This window comes from Dama dama, chromosome 18 (genome assembly GCF_033118175.1).
Source record: "Dama dama isolate Ldn47 chromosome 18, ASM3311817v1, whole genome shotgun sequence".
Lineage (NCBI taxonomy): Eukaryota > Metazoa > Chordata > Mammalia > Artiodactyla > Cervidae > Dama > Dama dama.
In genome coordinates, this window is record NC_083698.1 from 23,880,470 (window position 1) to 23,908,188 (window position 27,719).

General features: G+C 36.9%; 1 protein-coding gene and 1 long non-coding RNA gene across 2 annotated transcripts in view; one reads left to right on the forward strand and one right to left on the reverse strand.

Moving 5' to 3' along the window:
- The window catches only part of LOC133072126 (uncharacterized), a 130,146-nt gene that overhangs the window by 45,031 nt on the left and 57,396 nt on the right, over positions 1–27,719 (forward strand). Inside the window, exon 3 of the long non-coding RNA XR_009696638.1 lies at positions 24,623–24,697. This is a non-coding gene — a long non-coding RNA (uncharacterized LOC133072126). The remainder of the gene's footprint in view (positions 1–24,622; positions 24,698–27,719) is intronic.
- On the reverse strand, positions 10,443–23,202 carry AGR3 (anterior gradient 3, protein disulphide isomerase family member). Its single transcript, XM_061165024.1, has 8 exons — positions 22,978–23,202; positions 20,544–20,675; positions 16,179–16,242; positions 12,806–12,858; positions 12,209–12,285; positions 11,915–11,978; positions 11,394–11,477; positions 10,443–10,658 (listed from the first exon to the last, which is right to left on the reverse strand). Exons 2-8 carry the CDS (start codon positions 20,650–20,652, stop codon positions 10,609–10,611), a joined length of 501 nt encoding a protein of 166 aa, XP_061021007.1. The 5' UTR covers positions 20,653–20,675; positions 22,978–23,202; the 3' UTR covers positions 10,443–10,608.

The following is a 27,719-nucleotide window of genomic DNA, read 5'->3' on the forward strand; positions in this document are numbered from 1 at the left end:
AGGGTGGAATCCTCATGAGTAGATTAGTGGACTTATAAGAAGAGACCAAGAGAGTTCTTTGTCTGTCTCTCATATGTGAGAATACAGCTCTTTGTAGATCAGGAAGAGTGTGCATGCATGCTTAATCATTTCAGTTGTGTCTGACTCTTTCCAATCCTTTGGATTGTAGCCTGACAGGCTCCTTTGTCCATGGGGTTTTCACTGCAAGAATACTGGAGTGGGTTGTCATGCTCTCTTCCAGGGGATCATCCTGCCTCAGTGATCAAACCTGGGTCTCCTGCATTGCAGGCAGATTCTTTACACTGAACCACTGGAGAAGCTCAGAGCAGGACGAGAGCCTTCACCAAAAACCCAACCATGCCTACACTCTGATCTCACATTACTAGCCTCCAGAACTGTGAGAAATAAATGATTATTGTCACTCAGACTATGATATTCTATTAAAGCAATCCAAACTAAGGCATCCTTTTTTTTCTGAATGTGTGAATCTTATACATCTTCATGCATTGCCCTTATTCTTCAGTGAGAAGCTGACCTCATTTCCAGCTCCATGAATGGGTTCTTGTTGGCTCAGGCCAATCAGCATTTCCCAATCTTCTGTCTGTAGTCATTTATGTCAGGAGTGTGTCTGTGATCCAAGACATCCAGTTAGGGGAAACTGGACACTTGTTCCCTCCTTTTAGACATGAACAAAAATCTTGTTATCCTGATTGTGTCTGACAGACATTTTATGAGCCATTATTGTGAGAGATTCAACACCGTGGATGGCAGAAGAAAGCAGAAAGTGGAACTTTGATGACGTTTTTGAGATGCCCTATTTCTGGATCTTCCTGGTGTGAGTCAGTGAATTCTCTTTATCATTTACGTCAATTTCAACTGGGTTTTCTTATCTTAGCATGCAGAGACATAGTCCATTGGGAAACCATTAAGTGGTTTTATGTTAGGGAGTGGTTTGCCCTTGTTCCATTTTTTTTTTAAAAAAAGGTTATCCTAGGTTAAGAAAGCAGATTTATTGACTTACAAAAGAAAAACTGGATCAAGAAGAATCATTCAGAAGCGACTGCAGTTGTCTATGTGAAAGGTTATAATGAAGAAGCTGAAACGGTAACACTGGAGACAGAAGAAAGGTCATGTGCAAAGAAATATATTTTGGCAGTACAGTCAATAGGACTTGTTGAAGGGTTAGTTGAGGGGAATGAGGAATAGGAATAGTCATGGGTGAGTCTTCCAAAGTCATGGGAAGTTTTTGGTTGGAATCATTAAGATACTGCCATTTACTAATAAGGAGTCTGGTAGCCGGTGGAGAAATCAGGTCAGGAAATAAAATGTGTGAGTCATCAGTTTATCAGTGGGTTTTAAATAAATAGAATTAGATGAGATCACTTATGTGGAGATTATACATAAAAAGTAAAGAAGGTCCTTGGATGGAGCCCTAGTGCTTGCCACGTAGGAGGTTGATCAGAGATTTAGGGAATACATTAGAAAAGGTTGACTAGAAAGGCAGGTAGAAAATCTGCAGTATGGAGAGTTATCAGTCAATTCTAGAGGAAGTCAACTCTGAATACTCATTGGAAGGACTGATGCTGAAGCTCCAACACTGGTCACCGGAGGCAAAAAGCAGACTCATTGGAAAAGACCCTGATGCGGGGAAAGACTGAGGGCAGGAGGAGAAGGGGATGACGGAGGATGAGATGGCTGGATGGCATAGAACTCAATGGACATGAGTTTGAGCAAACTCCAGGAGATAGTGAAGGATGGGGAAGCCTACGATGCTGCAGTCTATGGGGTCGCAAAGAGTCGGATACGACTAAGTCACGGAACAACAACAATAGAGGGTTGACGTAACAAAAGTAGGGAAGTATTTCAAGAGAGGCTTCAGGCCTGTGGAAGCCTCCTGAGGGTTTGACCAATAGGGAGAGAGGGAGCTATTTGTTTGGATATGATGAAAATCAGAGATGCTAGAAGGCTCTCAATAGTCAAAGATTAATTTTATTATTTATTTAAGACAGCTTTTAAAATCTATGTTTTGAAGATATTTCATGTATTATGAGTCATAATTAAGCAGAGTATTTGATCAAAATAACTATTCTAACTCAGATAACTCTCAGGCCGTATAGATTCCATCCAACAAAAATAATTTAAAATTATTCCTATTTTTTACTTACACTTCTTAAAGAACATTAATGGATATTCATGTTGTGATACTTCTTTTGTCATTTTTGTCCTCCTCTAATTGTTTTAAATTTATAAGAGAGAGAGAGAGAAAAAAAAGGGAGAGAAAAATAGTCCTTCCTTGATATTTTCACTAAATATCCCCCAGCTACTTGGCTGTGGTCCTACTCCAAGCCATATCAAGACACTCTTGCATGACTGGAAAACTCAATTACTGTATTTCTCTGAACCTTTCTTCTGGAAGTAAATGCAAGAAGTTCTTTGGAAATTTATTTTACTCTGATTGCTTTTTCCTTGTGGAGAGAATCAGATGAATCAAATTATCTTCCTTCTTATATTGAATTTTCCAGTCATGCTATATGAAAAAGTTTATGGGTCAAACTATTTTGCTTTTTGGGGGAGTATTCTTTTAAATAAGTTTTCCTACTGTGACTCATTTTCAAAAGTCAAAACACCACATTAGGAGGACTTAAAACATTTACTGCATTTATGAAATTAATTTTCATTCCAGTGGCCAGCTCCGGCTTTTCTTGGGTTGCTGCTTTGGAGAAGGTGATGTGTTTTCCATAATGTCATCATCCATTGAAATCCATCTGTCTCCTTGCCCCTGCAGCGAGGGAGCTCTTTCAGGTTCAGCAGGGAAGCCAAATTAAATGCTAATCTCCACCTTTTCAGTAAGTATAGAAAAAACAAAAGTGAAAAAAACAGGCCTATAGGGAAGAGACAGGTACGTATACTCCTGCTCTAGAGGTGTAATGTGAAACTAATATTCTGTTAAACCTGTTGAACATTTACTCAGATTTCTTCACCAGTGCAGTTCACATTTAAGATAAAAAATGACCCTCATACTGTGGAAGGAACAACATAAATTACTAGAGAAAGACAATTAGATAGGCCACACTTTCTGATTCAAGTTGGGAACCTGACTAGTACCCTTTTATTAATTAGTATGTACTTATATATCAAAGAACTCTCCAAATGGGAAAAATCTAGTCAGTCCCCAATAGACCTCACTACATGGCTCCCTTCCATTCCTTTATTGACTGGGTCAGGTTTTAAGCAGAAAAAAAAGAAATCCAGGGCTCATGACTCATTCCCCTGTCCTCTTGTTGCTCTGTAGCTGAGTTGTGTCTGACTCTGCAACCCCATGGACTGTAGCTCACCAGGCTCTTCTGTCCCTGGTATCGCCCAGGCAAGAATACTGGAGTGGGTTGGCAGTTCCTTCTCCAGGGGCTCTTCCCGACCCAGGGATCGAACCTGCTTCTACACTGGCAGGCGGGTTCTTCACCCCGTGAGGCACCAAGGAAGCCCTCCCCCTCCTCCTAAGGTAGTTTAAATGCTGAGGTGTCCTAAAACTTCGGATATACTTTGGAAACTAAACTGAGGAATTTTTTTCTTATTCATTCTGGTCCAGTGCAAATATTTGTCTATTGAGAAATATATAATACATTAGACTCATAAACCCACCATCTGCCGAAAGTAAGCCAACACCCACCTGTGAGGAGACGGATGCAGGCTGGCTTCCTGTTTCTCCAGCTCCTAAGTGGAGGCCGCTGACGCTATGGAGCCCGGCTTTGTTTGCGCTGCCCCATGCTAGGATTGCCTGATCCAGTTACAAAGGGTGTGTACATTTGCTGCAACCCATAAAGATTGCTTTCAGGTTCTACTAGAGAAATGTTTTTACAGGAGTGGGGTCAAATGGAGGCTAAAAAGGTCCCTCAGCTTTGGGTATGTGGGTGCATTTGTGAATTCTTCAGGATATTGATTGATCATGGTGCAAGGGATAAAATCAACAACTACATCACCTCTTGTTCTGAGAAGCAACAGGTGTGATGGCCCACATTAGCTGAGAGAAAGAGATCATCCTTGGTGGAGAGGATGACAGCAAAAAAGAACCTTCTACTCACAGTGGCTTATCTTTTGAAATAAGCAGAAGTCCTCATTTTAACTACAGACATTTGGCTGACACTTGACCTCAGAGTTCTTCCTGAAAAGCTTGCTCTTGCTACTTAACAATAAGCTTACAGAATATAGAAAATGAATTTGTAGTGGAGTGGTTTTTCCTTGAAGCAGCTGCAATTGCTTTATTTTTAATATTATTTTATTGCTTTTGCATACCCTTTTTAATTGACATACAACTGATTTAAAATATCGAGTTAATTTCAAGTGTACAACACATTGCCATTGCTTTCTTAAAGAAAAGCTACCCACCTTCCCAGGCCCCAGCACCTCACCCCCTCCCGCCAGAAAACAAAAACTTCAGGATGATCACACTGCATAAAGTGTTCCCCTGAAGGGCTTACCTCTGAGATTGCCCTCTTTTGGAAAGACTCTAATACAAAATGGATACAGAAAGATGACTAATTTTAGAGGTTGAAGGTTTTGAAACAAACCAACAACCATGTAATTTTTATGAAGGTTTTAGAGTGGTATTAGCATGTCCGACCTAAGAAACATGATTGGCTAAGACTCCTCTGTGATATATACAAGTTATTTGCCAAATCTAGGTATGAAATCAAATCTAGCTATATATATCGGCTCTTTTGGGGTGTGTTGCTTTGCTCAGCATTTTTTCTTAGGATAGGAGAAAGTTCTATGGTTGATGTGAATGCAGTTCTTAAGTTCCTCTTAGGGCTAACGAAGTCAGAAGACAGCGCTTCAATACAGTTTCTAGGTTTCAGGTGACAGGTGTTCTTAATAAGTCATTGAAAGCCCCTTTATTGTTAGTACCTGGAGGCACTAAAATTCAACAGCCTCTGTGTTCCAGGGTTAAGGGTGGAAACGACAGGTGAGAGTACTAATCTCAAACGTCTTTGGGGGAGAAAAACGCTGCTGACCTCAGAACTGCCCGGGAGCTGGTCCGCAAGCTGCACTCTCGGTAGTAGTGGGACCTGGAAGGACGTCTTTAAGAACGAAGAATTCTGCTAAAAGGAAGCTGCTTTCTTGGAAAGTTTCCTGTGGGTACGGTGCATAGTGTGATAAACTAGGAATAGCGGGTCATTTATATCTGCCATTGTTCACAAGGAGGTGTGTTTGGGACTGGAAATCACACCGTGCTGTCCACTTGTCTTGGTTTCCTTAGAGGCCCACGTTGAGAATCAATTGCAGAATCACCGGGCGCTGGTGGAAGCCAGTCCTTTGGTTTGTTGGGGGTGAAACCTCCAAGCCGAGAATAGTGGGACTGAGTACAGTGTTTCTATAGCATGTTAATTGGAATCAATGTGCACTGCCCTTCTTTTATAAAGAATACACTTTACATGTTTTCCGTTATAGCACACTGTCAGTTTTGATAAAGTCATATTTTTCACAACATACAGTTCTAAAGCGGAATAATATGGTAGTTAATCGTGTTGACCCCGGGGCCAAACTTGCTGGGTTTGAGAACTAACTCTGCTAATTAGCTATGTGAGCTTTCTTTTCTTTTTCATCAAGTTATTGAACATCTTCAGGCCCCAGCTAATCATAAGTAAAGTGAGGGGCACGGTATTTCACATTTGTGGTGAGGTATTAATGAGTAAGATCTCAGCTCAGTGCCTGGAACTACAGAGGCCAGTATGTTTGCTTTAATAATAACTAACAATACCAAATGTGATAATCAGCTCTTTCTCTGGGTGTGACTTTTGTTTCTGCATTAAAACCACAGCATTAGTTTTGATATTTCATAAACCTGACTTGACCAATTATGTAAAGGTCTTTGTGTACTAAAGTAACATTTTGCTGGACAGAAATTTGTTTGGAGGGTAGGTTCAGTTCAGTTCAGTCCAGTTGGTCAGTCATGTCCGACTCTTTGAGACCCCATGAACTGCAGCACGCCAAGCCTCCCTGTCCCTCACCAGCTCCTGGAGTTTACCCAAACCCATGTCCATTGAGTCGGTGATGCCATCCAACCATCTCATCCTCTATCGTCCCCTTTTCCTCCTGCCCTCAATCTTTCCCAGCATCAGAGTCTTTTCAAATGAGTTAGGTCTTCTCATCAGGTGGCCAAAGTATTGGAGTTTCACCTTCAGCATCAGTCCTTCCAATGAACGCCTAGGACCGATCTCCTTTAGGATGGACTGGTTGGATCTCCTTGCAGTCCAAGGGACTCTCAAGAGTCTTCTCCAACACCACAGTTCGAAAGCATCAGTTCCTCGGCACTCCGCTTTTTTTATAGTCCAACTCTCACGTCCATACATGACTACTGGAAAAACTGTAGCCTTGACTAGACGGACCTTTATTGACAAAGTAATGTCTCTGCTTTTTAATATGCTGTCTCGGTAGGTCATAACTTTCCTTCCAAGAAGTAAGTGTCTTTTAATTTCATGGGTGCAATCACCATCTGCAATGATTTTGGAGCCCCCCAAAATAAAGTCAGCCACTGTTTCCCCATCTATTTGCCATAAAGTGATGGGAGGGTAGGTTAGTAACAGGCAAATTTACAGGGAGAAATGATTCTTCACTTGTAGCAGACCTTCTCTTTAAGTGTGTGAAGAGAAGCTTTGGTGTTATCTTATCCCCAAACTGGGGGTGGGGGAGGGGACAGCACGGGGATTGGTTTGCTAGGGTTGTCCCGACAACCCTGACCATACACAGGCTAACTTAGAACAGAAAAGCAACAGAAACACACAGGCTAACTTAAAACAGAAAACAACAGAAACTTATCCTCTCACAGATGAGGCTAGGAGTCCCAGATCAAGGTATTGGCAAGACTGGTTCTTTCTGATAGCTGTGAAGGATAATCTGTTCACTCTCACCCGGCTTCTTGCAGTTTGCTGTAACTTGCAGCATTCCTTGGCTTCTGTAGCATCACCGGGATCTCTGCCTTTCTCTTCACATGATATTCTGTCTATGTGCATGACTGTGTTCAAAATCCCCTTTTTTGTAAGAATGTCAGTCATACTGGTTAAGGGGCCCACCCCCTACTCCAGTCTGACCTCACCTGGGTCAATAATATCTTCAGTGACTCTATTTTCAAATAAGGTCACATTTGGAAACACTCGAGGATTTAAGATTGCAACCCCTGAATTTTGGGGGAACCTAATTCCACCTGTAACAGTATCCTGTCCTTGAAAACCCTATAAGGTACTTCAAGCAGTTGCAGGAGTCAGTCAATACTCGGGAAAAATCCAATTGCCTGATTTCAAAGCTGTGGGCAGTGGATTCATTTCATCTTTTAAGAAGAGACGTTCACAAACTGGTATTCATAAAGTTGAGCACTGTAACCACGGGGGAATTACACACTTATGTCATCGTACTCTGGGTGGTTGCCACCGTCTTGCCTCCCCCTGAAGTAGTCCGGATGTATTTTATGAGGGTGTGTGCATGCATGGATGTGAGAGAGGCTGACTTTCAGCAGCCAAGTGCTTTTCCTTTTGTGAAAAAATAGATGTTGCATTAGAAACAAAGTTTAAAAACAGCGGGGTGAGGTGGGGGAAAGGTTATCTTTTGTTACACAGTAAGGATGTTTGTGAATACACAGATTTCATATTATGCATCCCTTTCAGTGCTGTTGTGTTCAAGGAGTGCGACTGTAGATTCTCAAGCGCGTCTGTCTCAGTCTTTAGAGTATGTGATCCTCTATGTTTAAGTTTGTCTGAAGCTTGGCACAGTATCTTAACCTAATCTAAAATTCTGAAGGACCTTACTAAGGAAACCTTGTGCACTTTTGTATTTTAAAGTTAAACCAATGAACGAGAATGTGCTTTATTGTTTCATCATGTGGATTTCTATGATGGTGGGATACATTCTTGTTCAGAGATGCATGGATGCTGCATCTTGTGTGAAGCCCCACTTGGAGTTGGGGCCATCCTCATGATGGATCTTACCACTAGATTAGGAACTCTCGGGAACAGAATTGCCTTATTTTTATCTATTTTATCTTTGGATCCATAATATCAAACACAGTGTATGGCGCAGAGTAGAAGTTTAATTGGGAGAGATTAAGTGCTATAAAATAATTGAAGTTACTTTCTGGAACTTAGAAATTGATTGACTTGAAATGTAAAAGAAATGTTGCAAAAAAAGAGAAATGTTGCTGTTTTAGGCAAAAAATTGAGGAGGGACACCTAGTGCAGTAACAGGAAATCAAAGTACGGGTCACCCAGTTAAATGTGAATTTCACATAAATGGCAAATATGCTTTTGTGCATATTTGGAATTGTGCATATTGTTTCAGGTAGTTAGTATAAGTAATATAATTCTTAATACTGGGTGTATTAAAGATGGAATAAATACCTTTTTGGAGGTTACAAGGCTAAAAGTAATGGAAGTGAAGTTAAATGTACACATATGTTCTCTGTTTAGTCCTGCATTTCAAAGCTGGGGTAACCACAAATGATGGAGTCTAAACCACTGAGTTTATAAAATGAAGAAATCAGAAATATCAGCTAGGCTATAGAATTTTAATTGTTGGAGTAGAGAAGGAAACTAAATTGGTTGCAAGGCTACACTGATTAACTTATTTTCAAATAATGTGTATATATGTATAGTAAAAGTTCTTGTATGAATAATTATATGCATACTTGAATTATATAATTTAAATATATATGAAAACATAAAGGTGTGTATATTTTCATGGTAAAGAATAATCAGTTTATCATTTAGTAACATTTTTATACTACTTGAAGAAAAACAAGTGAATATTCTATTTTATTAGTTCTTAAGACTGCAACTGTCAACTGATTCCTTCTTAGTTCACTGCAAATAACCAGGGACCTCTGTACTATTTATGCAACAATGAAATCAGTTATATTACTCTTCATATATTAAATTATTATAGAGAATACAAATATACTTTTGATCTCTTAGAATGCATTAAAAAAACAACTCCAGACTTTTATCTAAAATAAAAATAGGATGTTTAATATTCTTTTGCAAAGGGGATACATGGATATCTAATATTGATGTAAAAAGCAGACATTACTTTGCCAATAAAGGTCCGTCTAGTCAAGCTATGGTTTTCCAGTAGTCATGTATGGATGTGAGAGTTGGACTATAAAGAAAGCTGAGTGCTGAAGAACGGATGCCTTTGAACTGTGGTGTTGGAGAAGACTGTTGAGAGTCCCTTGGGCAGCAAGGACATCCAACCAGTTCATCCTAAAGGAAATCAGTCCTGAATATTCATTGGAAGGACTGATGCTGAAGTTGAAATTCCAATACTTTGGCCACCTTATGCGAAGAACTGACTCACTGGAGAAGACCCTGGTGCTGGGAAAGATTGAAGGCAGGAGGAGAATGGGACAACAGAGGATGAGATGGTTGGATGGCATCACCAACTTGATGGGTATGAGTTTGAGCAAGCTCTGGGAGTTGGTGATGGACAGGGAAGCCTGGCGTGTTACAGTCCATGGCAAAGAGTTGGACACGACTGAGCGAATGAACTGAACTGAACTGTAACCTATTTATATCTAACTAGATCAGTTGTTAAGTCTGCTTAAAATGAACTGAATAGTGATCAAGTAAAATCTGAAAGAAACTTTTCTTTCTCTGACTCATGAAACATTGGAATTAATTAGATATCAATATCATAAATGTTGTATACCTATCTCATAAGATGGTATACCTTTGTATCTAAAATAATTGAAGTTATTTAATGCAGCCAAATCCTATGGATTAGGATAATTTTTGCCTGTCTGAAACATTCTCGCCTTTCTGAAAATTAATCTCAGCTGATTAAGAGATTTTCATCAGTAATTAGAATTACTCCAACTGATGATGGAAATTTTGTCCATAAAAAATTAGGATTTGGGGGGACTGTTATTTGAAGGAATAGAAGACATGGATATGATCCTCCAGAAGCTTCCTGTGAAGAACTGAGTTGGTGGTTGAATGTTTGATAATTTCAGAGTATATAGATTCCTCTTCAGCTAGTTAGGAATTCTTTAATATTCTGGAGACAGTTTTGTTCTTCTTAAAATTATTAAGTGTTAAATATCCACCTAATAAGAAAAATGTATTTGCAGTTTTAAAATATTATTTAAATTTATTATAATTAGGGATAGAAAGAAGTAAATGGTTAATTCTAAGAGTTGCGCTGCTGAAAGTTCAAACAATAAGTGGATAGAGATGAATCCATTTGCTTTGTTGACATGAAGATCAGGCATGACCTTAACTTGCATGCTCTATGTAATAGAGGGGTCAGAAATAAGACTAGATTACTTGGTGGAAGGAAAGATAGATCAGAAAATAGAAACAACCAATGTAGATGCCTTTTTCTTAGGTCTCCACTGTAACTATCAGCTCATGGAAAGCTTTCTTTGCTACCAGTGCAGGCAAACCACAACATTGTCAAGCTCAGGTTTTGACTTTTATTAAAATATCATTTTACCTTCATAAGAATATTCAAGCACATTAAGAATCTAAATGATAATGTTACAGAATTCATGTACCCACCCATTTAGTTTTAGTCCGTTAACCAGAAGTTTTTCTTCATGACTTTTGACCTCTTAGAGGTAATATATTATAACTCGGATTGAATAAGTTTTAATGCTTTCTTCATGTTTTCTATCACTGTAATAAAGTAAATACACATTATTAGTAAATGAGAGTATAAAATTTTATAATTAACCCTGAATCTAAAATCAACCTGTTTAACAACTATAAAGATATGGGGATTTATTTGCAATATTAAAAACTATTATATAAAAGTATACACATAAATTTAGGGATTAGACCTTTAAGAGCTGATTAATTAATTTTATGTTAAAGAATTTTATCAGAAGGATTTGAGGGGGTATCTGTTTTGGTAACTGATTATTTTGTATTAGTTTCATTGGATATGACAGGCATAACTACCTTATTAAGCATAGCAGATAGTGAATGTTTTTAAGAATGAAAGTCCCAAGTCAGACTGTATCTCCTTGCTTATAGTCATTAACGGAAGAGGAAGAGATTTAATTGTTAATCACTTTGAGGAAACCACATATGATCTTTGATATGAGAAGAATGGACAGGTTTTCTTAAAGTGTAATTTTCATGTGTACTCTATCCTGTTTGATGGTCTTAACATTTAGTGATCACAAGGACTCTTTGTTGAAAAAAAGAGATTTCAAGTTGTCCCAGAAATTCTGATGTCAATTGGAGCTAAGAGTTTGCATCTTAACCACAACCACCACTGCCAATCCCAGGAACTGTGATGGGTGGGAAGCACTGTTTGAGGGAAAGTGCAGATGGAGAGCATCACTCACCCTTATAACAGTCAAGTGTTGCTAGCATCACTGTTTAAGATAATTTGAGAATACTTACGTAGTGGTAAATCCTGAGGTTCGTATGTATATAATCTGTTCGAGTATCTTCCAGTTATATCAGCTCTGACCGTTAAAGAAGGATCTGCCCACAAAATATAAGTTATTTACATACTTTTTAAAATTTCTGAAAATCATTCATGCCTCTAGCTCTGAAACAAACATTAAGCATATTTACAAGCTAAATCAGTTTTCATACATGTTAATTCATGATGAGTTAATCAGAATTTCCATTTTAATGTGATACAGCTCTCTATCAACATAGTTTAGAGAACTGTATTGAAAGTATTTTGGGGATTGATTTAATAGCATGAGTTAATTTAAAAATAAAACTTTAATATTTATAAGTTGCAAATATAGATATAATGAGTTTGATTGTTGAACTAACAAGAGCTGTTGTTGGACTGGGTTACTAATGACTCCCCTTTAAAAGGAATAGTACTTGAGCTAACATTTGAAAGTAAATAAAAGTAAGAAGGCTACTGATTTTGTAAATCTGATGGGAAGAGATTACACAATTACCCACAAACATGATTCTAGGTACATATTGTCCATCAGGCGATAAATTCTTATCTGTGGTCTCATGCTAGCAAAAGAAGAAAAAAAATGTTATTGGATTGTTTTTAACAGTTGATTTAAAAATAGTTTATGTAAACAAGTTTTCAGTAAATTGTATATTTTAGCCTCTTACAATTCTATATAACATTCTATGTCCACTAATACTGTATAGCTCTTTTTGCCTTTAAATAAAGACTAAAAGAGATTAAACTTTTCCATTGAATTGAAATATTAAAAAAAATTGTAGAGATCATGTACCATGAGATTCAGCATGATGAAATTATTCTGAGCCATTTCTTGTATTTCTTTATTTTGGGCAAACACTTTTTTTAGTGCTGTGGGGGAAGATATAATGCCAGTTAGTTTCAAGGATCAAGATTACTTTAAAATAATGTAGCAAAATAAAGCTAGTAGTTTGCATTTGTTTGCTTCTATAACTTGGATATTAATAGTTGATTGGCCCATTGCTACTCTGTCTCTCATTGGAAAACAGTGAGGGACACAGTCTATCCAAGGTTGGGGGGGAACATCAAGGGATAATCACATTGAAATCACCAGTTTTATAATGTTACTTAATTCATTGACTCATTGGTTAAAGCATCATCTTTTCAGCCAGTTTTCCCACCTTTTTTGGGGGCAGGGGAGGCAGAGGGATATAAAATCCTGAAGGACACATCATATAAATATATTCAGTGGATTGCTAACAATCGTTGTAGTCAGTAAGCCCTGGTGGTACTCTATCAGTTGTCTTTTTTTTTTTTTTATTTTTAATTTCGAGTGCCTTCTTAATTTGTAGCTAGGTCACTTTCTTACTTCATACTGAAAATACAATACAATCTTAAAAGCATAAATTACCTTGGCAATATTGACAGTCCTCCAAGTGATGAATAACCATCAGTGGCTTGTTACTAAACAGAAAGAGTGTGAAATTGAGCCAAGTGATTCATTCGAGTTGAACTGTACAGGGAAATTAGATTTAAAGTTTTCATACTTTGTGTAAGACATTAAAATTCTCAGGTTGACAGATCACAGCACTGAAATCTATGGTAGTGTTATTCATAAAATGACCCCAGAACTGAAGCATCAGCCTCACCAGAAATGTAGCTCATTAGAAATGTAAATTTTCTGGCTCTCTCTGGGTCCACTCAATCAGAATCTCTGGGGGTGAGGTCCAGGAATCATAGCTTAACAAGTTGACCAGGTCATTCTTACATATACTGTAGTATAGTTAGAAAGATAGAGCCAATTCTGTCTCCAAAGTTGAAAGGATATGAACAAGACATTCATTTCCAGTGAACATGTGGTATAAAATTTTAGGACAATAAAGTTTTTACTTATTTTCTGTTTTTAGTTTTTGCAAAAAGGCTATTTGGTTATTTTTACCAACTTTCACTCTTGTCATAATTCTATAAGAATCTCAGTGAGAGTTCCCTTCCTATATATTCTGCAGTGTCAGTTTGATTTTAACTCTTGGAAAAAAAATTCTTTATGGTAGTTAATTGACTACTGTTTAGAATTATAGAAAAGTTACAATGTTGATTATAGTAAAGGATAAATGAATTATGATTTGTATACATAAGATATTTTTTAACATTTAATTTTGAGAGGATGTTGGGTCCAAAAAGAGACGAATGTAAAAATATAAATCATAAATCTTTAAAAGAACAGAGATAATTATATGAAATACACCCCAAAGAAAATATGAAACTTTGAGTTGTTCATAATTTCATTTAATTCTCAAACTTAGATTTCACATTAATTTTAGGTAAAAGAAATCCTACAACTTTTAAAATTTATAACATAGAAAGCTAACATTTACCAACTTCACATTTCCTTTTTTTTTTTCCTTTTTCACTTTGGTGATACTCAAGCCTAAAGAAATACAAAGGTGAGACAAGAGTAGCACTGAGGGCAAAAAATTAAGTTTGTTTCTGCATCCTAGACATCCCTCATGCCTCACCGTAATATCAGCCCTTCCATACTCCAAGAATTTAAAGAAATAAAATTTTGCAATAGTATCTTCTAATACCTTAATGGTTTCAGCCTTATAATTAATCTTTGCAGTTTATTTTGGTGTAAAATGTGAGGTATGGATCCAAGTTTATTTTCCCACATGACTCTCAAATTCTAACAATAAGTATTTTATATACTCTGTGTTCCCTATTCCTGATTTAAAATGCTACTTTATCACAAACACAGTTTCTGTTGTATCTGGTTTTATTTCTATTCTCTCCATTCTGTTCAGTTCATTTACCAGTAACATATTGTTTTATTGTAGTTTGGTAAAATGTTACATATTGATTAAAGGCTAGTCCCCACTAGTTTCTTTTTCAGAATGTTCCTATTTGTGTCTATGTTCCCATTTCAATTTTAGAATTATTTTTTAAACAAAAATTGTACTAATATATTGTGATTGTCTTTAAAAAATTTGAAGTATGAAGAGAATTGACATTTTTACAATGTTGAGTCTTCCTATATAAGAACACAAAACTCTTATCATAGCTTTGTCATTTTCTCAGTAGTACATTTAGTTCATAATAGATTTCATGCATTTTCTGTCATTTATCCTCAGTAATTTTGTCTTTTTTTGCTGCTGTTTAACCATTTTAATTTTATGTGCCTGTGTGCTAAGTCACTTTAGTTGTGTCCGACTCTGTCACCCGATGAACTGTACCCCACCAGGCTCCTCTGTCCATGGGATTCTCCAGGCAAGAATACTGGAGTGGGGTGCCATGCCCTCCTCCAAGGGATCTTCCTGACCCAGGGATCATACCCATGTCTCTTACATCTCCTGAATTGGCAGGCAGGTTCTTTATCACTGGCACCACCTGGAAAGTCTTTTAATTTTGTTTGTATATATATGCCATTGATTTCTGGGTATTAATTTAGTCTCATCTAATTTAACTTAATTTTCATACTTCTGAATACTTAGAGTTGATTCTCAAGTTTTTCATGTACACAGTCAACATCTGCAAATGAAGATACTTTCACACTCTCCTTTTTAAATTTTTCTCATCTAATTGCATTGATTGGTGTCTCGAGAACAATGTTAATAATTGTGGTGATTAAAGAATCCCATCAGTGGGATACTTTAATTGATTTTCCCAGTAAGCATGATACTAGGTGTTTAGGGTTTTTTTTTTTGTTTTGTTTTTTGTTACTGGGATGGCTATTTCTTTGTTAGGATAAATAAAAATAAATTGATATTGTTAAATAAAAGTTTAAAAAACTCCAGTATGGATTTGGCATTATTGTAAATGCCTCTTCACCATTTATGTTGATAGGAGACACTTGTATGATTTGTGTCCTTATGAATATTAGATTATTTTAATAGATTTCTTAATCTTGAATCTTTTGGCATTCCCAAACTGAATTTCACTTTATCAGAGTATATTTTTTAAGTGTTCTGCTGGCTGCTCTTTGCTTATATGTTGTTTGCTTTTTGCATTTCTCTTTGATAATAAGATTATCCTGTAAACTTTTCTGTGTTTTTTGGTAATGTTTGTCCAGTGTTGAGAATGTGTTACTCAATTTTTTGGAATCTTTCCTTTTTCTTTGAAGAGTTGAATTGAACACTCATTTGATATTTGATAAATATTTGGGGTGCTTTTAAAAATGTAAGTTTCTCAGCTCTATCCCCTCAAAGTCAGTAGATCTTGAAGGATAAAAATCATGTCACTCTTGGTCATGGAGTACATAGCAGTGCCTGGCACATAGCAGTGGGTACTCAGTAAGTACTGGACTGACTGACCATGAATGTGGATTTTAAAGAAGGCTCTCTGAATTGTTCTGATAATCAGACAGCCTTGAGAAGCACTGCTCTAAACCAGGTTCCTGTCTAAGCTTGTATAATGCCCAGTGTGTAAAGCTGTTTTATTTATGCAGCTAATATTCAAAAGTTTACTTGGTGCATGTTAACTAGACTTATTGCTGTACCATTTTGCAATATATACAAATATCCAATCATTATTTTGTATGTCTGACACTAATATAATGTTAAGTCAGTTATTCCTCAGTATAAAAGCTTGCCTGGGTTATTAAAGAATTAATACAAGGATATTTAGAAATCTTGCTTATAAAAAATTCTAATAGCAACTCTTAGTTTAAACAGCACTCAATATCAGAGCAAATTGTTACTGTATCCTTTCAAAAGCGAACATGCTAGTTTTTTTGGCTCAGCGATGAGGTATGTGTATCATCCGTCAAAGTTGAATGAGAGGTATTTTACCTTTTTTGGGTATGAAAGAGACCTTCCTCATAAGTCTGCACCCAAGTGATGTCATCTCCCCATCCTAAAACAGAAGAGGGAAATCAGTGTATCAACTCAAGACCCTTGAAGAGTTCTGAAATGCCATGTAGAGGATACATTGACTGCAACTGGATAGGAAGAGGTTGTGCCCTTTTAGATGATAGTGCTGAGGTTTTGCAACTGTGTTTCACATCTCAACTGCCCATGGCCTTGAACCCAGTAAGTGTTCAGTAGATGCTATTATGGTTAGTGGTGACTGGTAAGATATCTTTGGACCATGCAAAAACTCTGGCTTTCAGGTTGTACAGGAGAAGACTAGTTGATCTGCATGCTTTGTGAGTGCTAGTGCTAAGCTGCTCCGGTCATGTCTGACTCTTTGTGACCTGTGGACTGTAGCCCGCCAGGCTCCTCTGTCCATGGGTTTTTCCAGGCAAGAATACTGGAGTGGTTTGCTGTTTCCTCCTCCAGGGGATCTTTCTGACCCAGGGATTGAACCCAATGTCTCTTGCATCTCCTGCATTGGCGGGTGGGTTCTTTTCCACTAGTGCCACCTGGGAATCCCACGCATACTTTGTCAATCTATTAGGAATATGTTGGACTGTACTGTCTAGTGTCCTTGAAGCTTGAGTACTGAGAGATGCTGAAGCCTTTAAAATCAGAATACATCATGAAAAAAACAGAATTTCAAGTTTTGCTTTTGAGTTTTAACAGGTAAAAAATTCTGCTGTGGAAATTTCATGGTTGAGAGATAAACCAGTAAAACACAGTTGTTTTGGAAGCATCCAAAAAAGAGTGGAGGAGAGGGAAACGGAACCCAAGGAGTAGAGAGAGAACCTACTGGTCCTTAAGGAGGTGATGTGAGGAGTTGGGGATGTATACTGGTGACTGAAGAATGACTGTTGAGGAGAATGCACAAAGTATTTCAAAGTATTTTCTGGAAATGTCTCAGTCTACAGATGGAAAAGATTGAATTAATTTGAAAATAGAAATATTTGCAGCCTAGTTTGTACTCAGATTTTTTTGTATGCTGGAGTTTCTTGTTTTGATACCATGGCTTAGAAGATGGCCAGGACTTATGAAGCAGAATTATGAAGCAAGATAAATATGATTGCATGATTTTTGTCAGGTTTTAGTTTGTTTGTTAATAGAGCCTATTAAATATAATTAATAACAATACATCTATGGACAGTAGATATTTTTTTGGTCTGTTTACATAGTGTGCAACCATTACCACAATAATTAAGAGAACATTTTTATCACCTGAAAAAAGAAACCCTTTCCCACTCAGTTATCACCACCTAATCCTTTCATTTCCTCAACCCTAAGAAACACTGACTCCACTTTCTGTCTGTAGGTTCCCTTATTCCAGATGTTTTATGTCTTTGGAATCACATAGGATGTGATGCATTTTATGGCTGGATGCTTTCATTCGGTACGATGTTTTCAAGGTTCATCCATGTCATTGCATGTATTAGGACTTCATTCTTGGGCCATTCCATTGTAACACTATACCACATTTTGTTTATCCAGTTATCATTTGGTGAACATTTGGGTTGTTTCTACTTTCTGGATTTTATGAATACTGCTGCTGTGAACACATGGGTGCAAAACTTTTGGGCGAACATATGTTTTCATTTTCCCTGAGTATATCCCTAGAGGTGGAATTGCTGGACCAAATGCTAACTGTACCTTTAACATTCGGGGGGCACTAGGAAACTTTTCCCAAAGTGATTGCATTATTTTACTGACTTACCAGAAATGTTGTTGGTTTTTTTTTTGCCTGATTTTAGAAGCTGGGCATTGGAAGACCAACTTATGCTAGCTTAGTAACTCCCCCCCCCACCCCCCAGCAGGAATCTTTCCTGTCTATCGTAATCCTGAACGATTTTCTTCGCTTGAGCATATGTAGTAACTTTATGCTACATTTAGCATTCGGTAAAAGTTCCTTTGGAAATAGCCAGTGAGACTAGGCTCCTACTTAATTTCCCTATTCTGTTGCAAATACCATTCAAAGCCAGAATGTCAGCAATGGGAAGAATCACTGTTCTCTGCCCTTGGCGAACTTAGTTCTGCAAACATTAAAGGAACATCTGCTATATGCCTTGCTCCAATTGGCACTGGGTTTACAAAGGTGGAGGAGTATAGTCTCTGCTCTCAAACAGTTCGTTCATAGCTTGGCAAGATAGTCATATTGTATTATAATTGTTTTTATACACTTTATCTCATAATCACAATAGGCCAAAGGTGGTACAGAATTTAAACTGTCTTCAGGGTCTCTGTTCATTGTTGTTGTTTAGTCACTCAATCGTGTCCAACTCTTTGTAACCCCATGGACAGCAGCATGCCAGGCTTCCCTGTCCTTCACCATCTCCTGGAGTTTGTGCAAATTCATGTCCATTGAGTTGATGTTGCCATCCCACCATCTCATCCTCTGTTGCCCTCTTCTCCTCATGCCCTCAATTTTTCCCAGCATCAGGGTCTTTACCAATGAGTCAGCTGTTTGCATCAGGTAGCCAAAGTATTAGAGCTTCAGCTTCAGCATCAGTCCTTCCCATGAATATTCAGGTCTGATTTCCCTTAGAATTGACGGGTCTGATCTACTTGCAGTCCAAGGGACTCTCGAGCATCTTCTCCAATACCAGAGTTAGAAAGCATTGTTTCTTTGGCACTCAGCCTTCTTTATGGTCCAACTCTCACATCCATACATGACTACGGGAAAAACCATAACTTTAACCTGACGGACCTTTGTCAGCAAAGTGGTATCTCTGCTTTTTAATATCCTGTCTAGGTTTGTCATAGCTTTTCTTCCAAGGAGCAAGTGTCGTTTAATTTCATGGTGCAGTCACCATCCATGGTGATTTTTGAGTCCAAGGAAATAAAATATGTCACTGTTTCCACTTTTCCTCCTTCTATTTGCCATGAAGTGATGGGACTGGACGCCATGATCTTAGTTCATAATTCAGTACTGGCTATGTTTACTTGTCATCTGAGATTTCATTCATCTTCAATATGTGTTTATTGAATACTTACTGTATGCCAGGTGCTGGTTGCAGAGCAGTTCTTTTAATTCCAAAGAAAGTTAAGGTTTTGGGGTTCATTTTTATATTAAACTATTTATTAACTTTTTCCAATTAATATTCCCTCTTCTCCCTAACAATGTCTCTGTTTAACTGGTGCTGCTCCCCACTCCAAGCAGCTCCATGTGCTACTTGATGATACACGTGGTGTTTTAATTCAGCCCTTGAGTGTCTTTAAGGGCAGTGACTAGTTTGGTCTTTGGCAATTGAAGGCTACTGAGTTCATTGTTTTATGACTATTGTATGTGTATATATAGAGATCATATGATAAGTTACACTTAGGAAAATATTTCCCTCTTTTATTTATTTTGCAAAAGCTTACTGATTTTTTTTAGACTTTCTGTGCTTTTAAACTGAGGTAGAATTAATTATTTTGGCTAAATATTGGTGAGCAGTTGGCTGGTATCCAGTACATTTATTAAGGGATAAATTAACTTGGAAAGAAAGTCAGTATTTTCAAATTTGAAATTATGCTATAAGTTTATCTCTATTTGTTTATCACTTAGTTCACATTGCCTTTCCAAGTAGTGGTCAAGTGTTTTTTTGGGTTGTGCTACTAATTTAGAATTAGCTATGTGCAGATGAATGATTTTCTTTACATTTCTGATAGCTGAAAATGTAGAAATCAATTTTGAGAATCTTGTTTATATTTCTTTACAGGTGAAGATATATTTGTTTCTTAGGCTGAAGTAAAGCAGTTGGTGCAAAATAGATGTTTTCTAAACAGTGAAGCCCATGGCAAATTTAGATCATGTTGTCTAAAAATACTATAGCGGTTACCTGGAGTCAGCATAGCAAACACTTGGTTAACCAGAATTCTTGGAGGATGGAGATAAAATAATTTTTGAGGAATCCCAGTATAAAATCATTCCAAATTATTTTCTTGCCTGAATAAATATTGGGCAGAGCACTGGAACAGATTCTATGGAAATCCTGATTGCATTTAGGATATCAATATGACATATCACTCAATAGAATTTTCCAGAATTTTCTAGGACTCTGGTTACCAAAGTTATAGGCAAACAAACTAGTTTTGTACTATTTCTATAGAAGATGCAGCAATTTTTTTTTTTCTTCATTTGATTTGGCTCACTCTTTAAAATTAACTGATGCTTTCTGGGATTCTTCTCCCCCTGTTTTCAAGTGACAAACAACAAAAAATTCCAGTTAATTGAGTCAGTTTTATACCTAGACTGTGAGCAAGAGATGAAGAATTTTAAAACAATCCAAATGATTGAGTTTAGAGAATAAAATGAAATTCCAGTACCTCTTGAAAGTGTCTGAGGAGGTCTCTTTTCCTTTTTGATAGCAATGGCAAGGTTGGAGGAAACTGTGATGAATAAGAGGCAGAGGACCAGAGCTGAGTGTGACATCATGTCTTCTCAAGAATCCTTCAGAACTGGATGGTAAAAAATGTCAGAACCTAGTAGGTTACCTCAGGCTGTCCTCAAGACATTTGTTAAGAGTTAGACCAAACTTAGGCTGACAGGTTGCTTTGCTTATGTGAGTTGACATGGTACAACCATCTAGAACTTTCACATTTTATTTTTAAATTATTGTAAAAATGCAATCAATTCAATAAAAGTCCACTTGATGAAAAGCCACAGTGTTTGGGCTTCCTGGGGGTGGCACAATGAGGTTGACACCCAAATAGGCACCCAAAGCCTATTTCTGACAGTATTTGAGTGCTTACAGCGCTGCTTTAAATCTCAGATAAAATCATGTTGATTAAAGGGCTTGCCCCTGCTGAATGCAATGGGAAGGTGACAAGTGTCATGCATAAATAATCTTTGCCTTTTGATTAAAACACCATTTTAACTTTATGCCAAGACAGGAAGATGAGGCATGAACAATTAGTGCTTAAAATGGAAATGAGAGGAAAAATGGAATATGGAGGTTCTTGCTTTTCAGTTCCTTGATAGTCATTTATCTTTATCCTCCCATCCTTTACTCAGCGTTTTGCTGTTCACTGTGCAACCCTGCCCTATTTAAACATCAGGCCTCTCATTTTAGTATCTTTCTCTTGCCAGTGGTGCATTTGGTTCTCTCCTGGATTGAAAATGGTTGCTTCGGTTCTATTTAAATTATTTTCTTTCCTAATCTGGAAAGGACTCACTCGTAAATTTCTTTGTATTGAGAAACCCTGTTAAACAATAATCATGTTGCAGTTTAAGTTCTTATAACTTGGTAATACTGTAAAACATGTCCAAATGCCATCTTTTACCTTATGAATGTCATCTTGTACTGTGAAGATTGGAACAAAGAAAGGGTAGATTTCAGTAGGGGATAAAGACAGTTGAATCTGGAGCACAGAGTCCAATGTGGGGAGGGCAGGCTTTGTTGGGGTGAGGTTGCTGTAGAGAAATGGAAGCAACCATCTAAGGCAGGGTCTTAACTTGAGTCCAAGGAGCTTTTGGACGATCTGTGATTGAGCTCCTGAAGTCTCAAAAATCTCTGAATTTGTCTGTAAAATTTTATGAGCCTTTGTTCTCTTTTCTGGGGAAGAGAGCCCCCAGTTGCCTTAAGATTCTTCCAGGTATCTTTAGAAGCAAGGAGTTAAGAAGCAGTTAATTTGGAGAAAGCATGAGAAAAAATTCTTTATGATACAGAAAGAAATAAGTAGGTAGAATCGCTATCAAAAGGTTATAACTTCACTTTTTTCTTAGTTTAAAACTGCTAAATTTAAATAGGAACTGATTTTTTTCAGATTTCAAGTTATTAGGTATGATTATCAGACTGTTCTACTTAAATAAAAATATTTGTTTTCTGTTTGACATTGATAAATTGTAAAAGAGGTACTAAATATATTCTATAATGAAGACAGTCAATTTATATATTAATGTTTTGGGTGAGTAGTAATTTCCCTGGTGAATAGAACATGAATGACTTACAATCCTCCAGTATCAGATGCCTGGATTAATCTAATTGGGGGACACAGATATGGTTATGTTATGGTCATGTGCCGGGAACAGCTTGCACTGCACTCGGAGGCCAATAACCACATGTCTACAATTAGGTGTTATAAACACTGGCAGCATTTTCTGACAGTACTTTACTTTTCAAAAGTAATTTAACATATGTCATTTACTTAAATATTTAAAAATTCTCCATAAAAGAAAAGAGGGAGTGAAATTTTACATTCTTTTCACAGGATATTAAAATTAGCTCCCTATGCTAAACAGTAGAACCTTGTTGTTTATCCATCCTTTATATAAGTTTGCATCTATTAACCCCAAACTTTCACTCCATCCCACTGTTCTCTTTCCTGGGGAAGAGAGCCCCTTAGAGAATATTTAAAATAAAAATGTGTATATACATATATATATTCTTTATATTCCTTACATAAATATCCTTTATGACTGAATCACTTTGTTATATAGCAGAAACTTGCATACTGTAAATCAACTATACTTCAATAAGATAATTTAAAAAAGAAAACAGAGAGGAACAATTGTTACTTGCAGCATAATTTTTAAAGGGTTGCTTTGATCAATGTTAACTTATTATAGTAACATTAATACAAGTAGAGAATAAAAGTATGAAGCCAACAAAGAAAATCTAATTTATTAAATGAAGAAAAATTTCATTGAACTTCCCTCTGACTTACTGAAGGCCTCAGTGTTATACAGTGAGAAGCTGATCTTTTAAATATAACTGAGCTTGACCACTGATTAAATAGTCTGGAAATTTTGCTTGCTTACCTGAAATAGTGCTCTTGCTGGAAGTGTGTTCTGGATGTTTCTGGTTAAAAATGGGTGTGGATTTATAGACAGACACACACCTGATCTAGAGCCCCACCTGCCTTGAAACAAGAGCACAGTCCACCTGCAAACTTATAAAAATGGGCCTGTCTGAAAAATCTGTGCTGTTCTCCAGTTCTCATGCTCTCACACTGAGAAAGAAAGTGTCTTCTTTCTTTCTCTAAGTTCAGATTGAGTGTCCTGATAGAATGAGGCCAAATACCACCTTTGTACTTTTTTTTTCCATCCACCTTTTACTTCCCAGGGTAATTTAATGTTTGGCTGGAGTTCAACACCAGGAAAAGGTTGGGGGGGCGGGGAGGGTGGCAGGCGGGGAGGAACTGGTATGAATGTTGGAACTGTGTGTGCACTATTGTTCTCGATGAAAGGTCAGTGAGGCTTGAGATTAGATACAAAACAAAGAGGAATTCCTAAGGTTTACTCTCTTTACAGAGCTAGAATTAATAGCTGAAGAGAGCAGATCCCCCCTTCTTTTCTGAGAAAGAGGAAAAGAGAAATATGCTGTTTTAAAATTTAACATTTTAATAGTTTGACTCTGTATAAAATCCCTTACCTTACCGTGCCAAGAAAAAAAAAGGAAAGCAGGTAATTAGATACTGTATTTATCTAATAGTTGAAAAGAATTTTTTATAATTAATCTATGATTATGGGAAAGCATTTTTGAAGTATGGAGTTGTGTCAAAAAGAAAGTAAGGTTCTCTTGCCCTTCCCCAGTACTGCCTGTCTTTTTCTGTTCACCCCCTCCCCAACAGACACACGTCTACCTACCCCACCCACCATGTTCTACTTTATGGACTTAATTATTGTTAAAGTGATCTAGGGCAGAGTCTTCAAACCTGGCCCGTCTTTTTGTGCAGACCAAGAGCTAAGAGTGGTTTTTACATTTTAAAATGTTTTTGGGTGAAAAATCAAAAGAATCATAATTTGTGACATGTGAAAATTGTATGAAATTCAAATGACAGTGTCTATAAATGGAAATGACTGGATGAAGCACAACCATGTCCATTGCCTTGCTATTGTCTCCGGTTACTTTTGCATTCTAACGAAGAAGTGCGGTGCTGAAACAGGGACTGTATGACCTGTGAAGTCTTAACATATTTACTCTCAGGTCTTTTGTAGAAAAAGTTGGCTGATCTTTAATCTAGGTGGTTGATCAACAAAGTTTTGTCTTCCTTCCTCCCTCCCTGTCTTTCTCTCTCTTTTTTTTTTGATTATTCATTATATTAGTAAATGTACTGCTAAAGAGTGGAGGTGGTGGTTATCTTCTGACATTAAAGAGTATCTTTCTAGTATTTTAACTTTGGATATAGTACTGGCTTGATTTTATCATGTTAAGAAAGTAGCCATTGTTCCTACATCATGTCTCTTCAAGGCAGGAATGTTCAGTTTTGTTCTATGAAGACGTATGTATATGAGATAGTAAATTTATATGGTAAATGTATTCCTTTTGTATAGTAAGTTTATAGTTTTCCTGCTAAATTTTCCTTGTGATGCTAAGAGAAACCCCACGTAGCCAGGTTTTATTATTCTTTTAGTATACTTCTGATTCCTGTATTTGTTTAATTGTACTTTCTTTCTTTTATAGAATCCTCAAAGGGAACCTTCCTTGGAACATGCTACTGAAATAGAATCCTTCCTGCTGAAGATTCAGAAACTGGAGGTATAGTGTTCATTTTACATCCAGTACTTACAAGCTGAGAAACAGCTGGGCAGTCATCCTTAAGGTTTCCTCTTAGAATGGGAGAGCTTTCACCTTGTTCTTGACTGGTAGTGGTTTATCGAAAAATCTTAGAACATTCTGAGGACATCCCTGTTAAATGCCTCAGAGATTACCTGTTTTAATAGATAGTGAGAATAAGAAAGTCAGCTACTTGAGGAGTAATGAAATGAGGTCCCAAGGTGTCTGAGCTGATCAGTGTCATTTTTTTCTTTCCTACTAGTGTGACCATGTAGTATATCTTGTAAACTAGGACAACGTTGAGAGTAAAAGGAGGTAATAAAGGTCATTGGAATTAGGCAATTTTAGATGATATTTTGAAACATACACATGTCAGCCAAAATTGGTTTTATTGTACAGTAGATCACAAATAGTTCTATTGAAGATTTTCCTCTAAAGTAAAAATACTTAAAATATATGTACATTGTAGCAAAAATTTAAAAAATTCTTTAATAAACATTGATCAGTTTCTTAAGTATGCTTGTCTCATATACCAGGTGGTTGGTGTTTCTCTGAAGGTTTTTCTGGTATTATTGGTCTTTATTTTTCAGTGTGATCTTGTATTTTTTCATAAAATTGCCTGCAATCATCTTCAAAGTTGCCCGTATGATTAGTATATTTAGGATTGTCATCAGCTTCAACTGCTACATCTCTGTAGATCATACTTTTTTTAAGAAAATAATTCTTTCTGTAGTTGCTTGGTTATCTGTTAAATTTGAGAAAATTTACTTCAATGGCACATGATATTTTTAATCTTATAATTTAGTTTTGTTGAAAAATCTCAAATACCTTCTTTTAGTTTTTGTTTCAAGTCATTTCTTCACCATTTCATTCCATTTGGGAATACTATTTAAATTTATCTAATTAAAAGACTTTTAATCAGTCAAGAGAGTCTACCCTTGTTAATTCTTTTAAGGGCAGTGACCCATATTTTTACAAGATTAATAGGTTACATAAATCATAAATTGAATTTAGGATTAGGAATATCTGTCCATTTTATGTGTGTGCGCACATGCATTTGTGTGTCTGTCTCTCTGTGTTTCAATTGTCTTTCCCTGAGAATATATAAAAAATAAATAGTACAAATACATTGACAGTCGGAAGTAGGTCTCCATTTTCCATCTTCTTAGGGCAATAATTATTATTGGCTTCTTCAGCTTTTTTTTAGAAATATTTTCTCAATATTCAAGCGTGTCCCCATTCCATGTATTACATATCTATCATCTTTGTGTATATATACGTTTTAGAACAAATATTGCCATTCTATCAATATTTCTAATTCTCTCTTTTTCATTTAATAATACTGAATATTGTGCCATATAAGAAGAGGAAGTTTTTAAACCATTCAGTTTCAGAGAAAAGAATCTATTGTGGAAAATGTTTATATGTCTTTATGTTCTAAATCCTGTAGAGGCAAATATTTATTTTAAAAATACTGATTTCTAGAACAAAGCACCTTTGCTTTAAAGGAATAGGCATCTCCAGAATTTGTTATTGAGCCATGTTAATTTATGTCAGACATTTAAAAGCATAGTGTGTTTATGAGCTTCTCATGTTTGGTGTCTGCAGATTCTTGTTCTGTCAGGAGCAGTTACATTTCCCAATGCAAAACAATACCCCTTTCATTTCCATTAAGTATCTCAAGGCTCTGAACTTTGAGGCTGCTACAATTAAACACTTGATAAACATGCAGTGTTTTCACAGTAAGGCTATAAATGGGATTTATTCTTTAGTACTTGTCCTGTGGGCTACATAAGATTAAAATTACAAAGGTGGCTTTTGCACTACAATTCAGGCCTTCAGTTAGGCTCTTACCTGTAACCTTTGAAGGCAACCTTTTTCCTTCCATCTGTAAAAATGTTCCTCTGCCTACAAAGAGACAACACATTTTTCCTCTGATGGAGGGAGATCTGAGACCTAGACTGGCCACTTGGGTCCCCAGTTTGGAGAGAACCTGTTTTGGAAACTGTGGATGAAGTTAAAGTGGAACGTGCGGAATTGGGAGGCAGCCATGGCACGACTTCAGAGGAATCTAAGAAGAGTTTTCAAATGAATGAAGAACGGATACAGAGAGTGGGCGGAAGAGGAGTGAGTGAGTCACAGACCCAGGGAAGGAGAGAAGTAACAGATGGGTCTGGGGTAGATGGGGGCAGGGCTCTTGGATCATATTAGGAGAGCTGGCTTCATTTGAAAAGCTGGAGAAAGTGCAGATATGACCTTATTATCATGAGATTAGAGGACAAAGGGTCTTAAGACAGCAAATATAATGTTTGTAATAAGATAAATAAGAGTTTCACAGCTTATGGTTTAATCTGTAAAAACTAAATTATATTTATAAACTGCAGTTGTGAAAGCACCAAGACAAGGAATAAATTAGGTTTCTAGGGGAATTATACATCTTTGAGTATAATTTCACAAGGAATTAATTGAGGCGTGTTCCCTGAAAAGGATACAGCTGATCTTCCCCTTCACACAGCCTGTTCTTGGTCACGGTTCTTAGGGCTAAATATTGTACATACAGATCCACAATGAAAATTAATATTCAAAGACATTTCTTTAAGTCAAGTAAATTGCATATTATAGTTCTTCTAATAGGGACTGATGTTTTGTGTGCTTGATGAGTAAACACTGGCCTAGCATCCTCAGCCCTGCTAAAGCTCTTCGTTCATCTTTCCTCCATTTTGTTTCAGATAATACAAGATTTTAAGATGGTAAAGAATCTGCCTGCAATGCAGGAGACCCAGGTTTGATCCCTGGAGAAGGGAATGGCTACCCATTCCAGTATTCTTGCCTGGAGAATTCCATGGACAGAGAAGCCTGGTGGGCTATAGTCCATGGGGTCCCAAAGAGTTGAATGTGACTGAGTGACTAACACACATATCCCTTTTGCAGGATTACTGAACTAAATACTGTTAACTGCTTACTTAAGATTATTTTCTCTAATACAATTCTCGTTTCTGAAAGA

Coding starts and splice junctions, on each gene's coding strand:
- AGR3 (XM_061165024.1), bottom strand. CDS start 20,652: ATGATGTCACACTCAGCTCTGGTCCTCTGCCTCTTATTCATCACAGTT. Junction 12,859..16,178: donor CTCTTTCATACCCAAAAAAG/GTAAAATACCTC, acceptor CTTTCTGTTTAG/TAACAAGCCACTGATGGTTA. Junction 12,286..12,805: donor GGACTGTCAATATTGCCAAG/GTAATTTATGCT, acceptor CTTCCCCCACAG/CACTAAAAAAAGTGTTTGCC.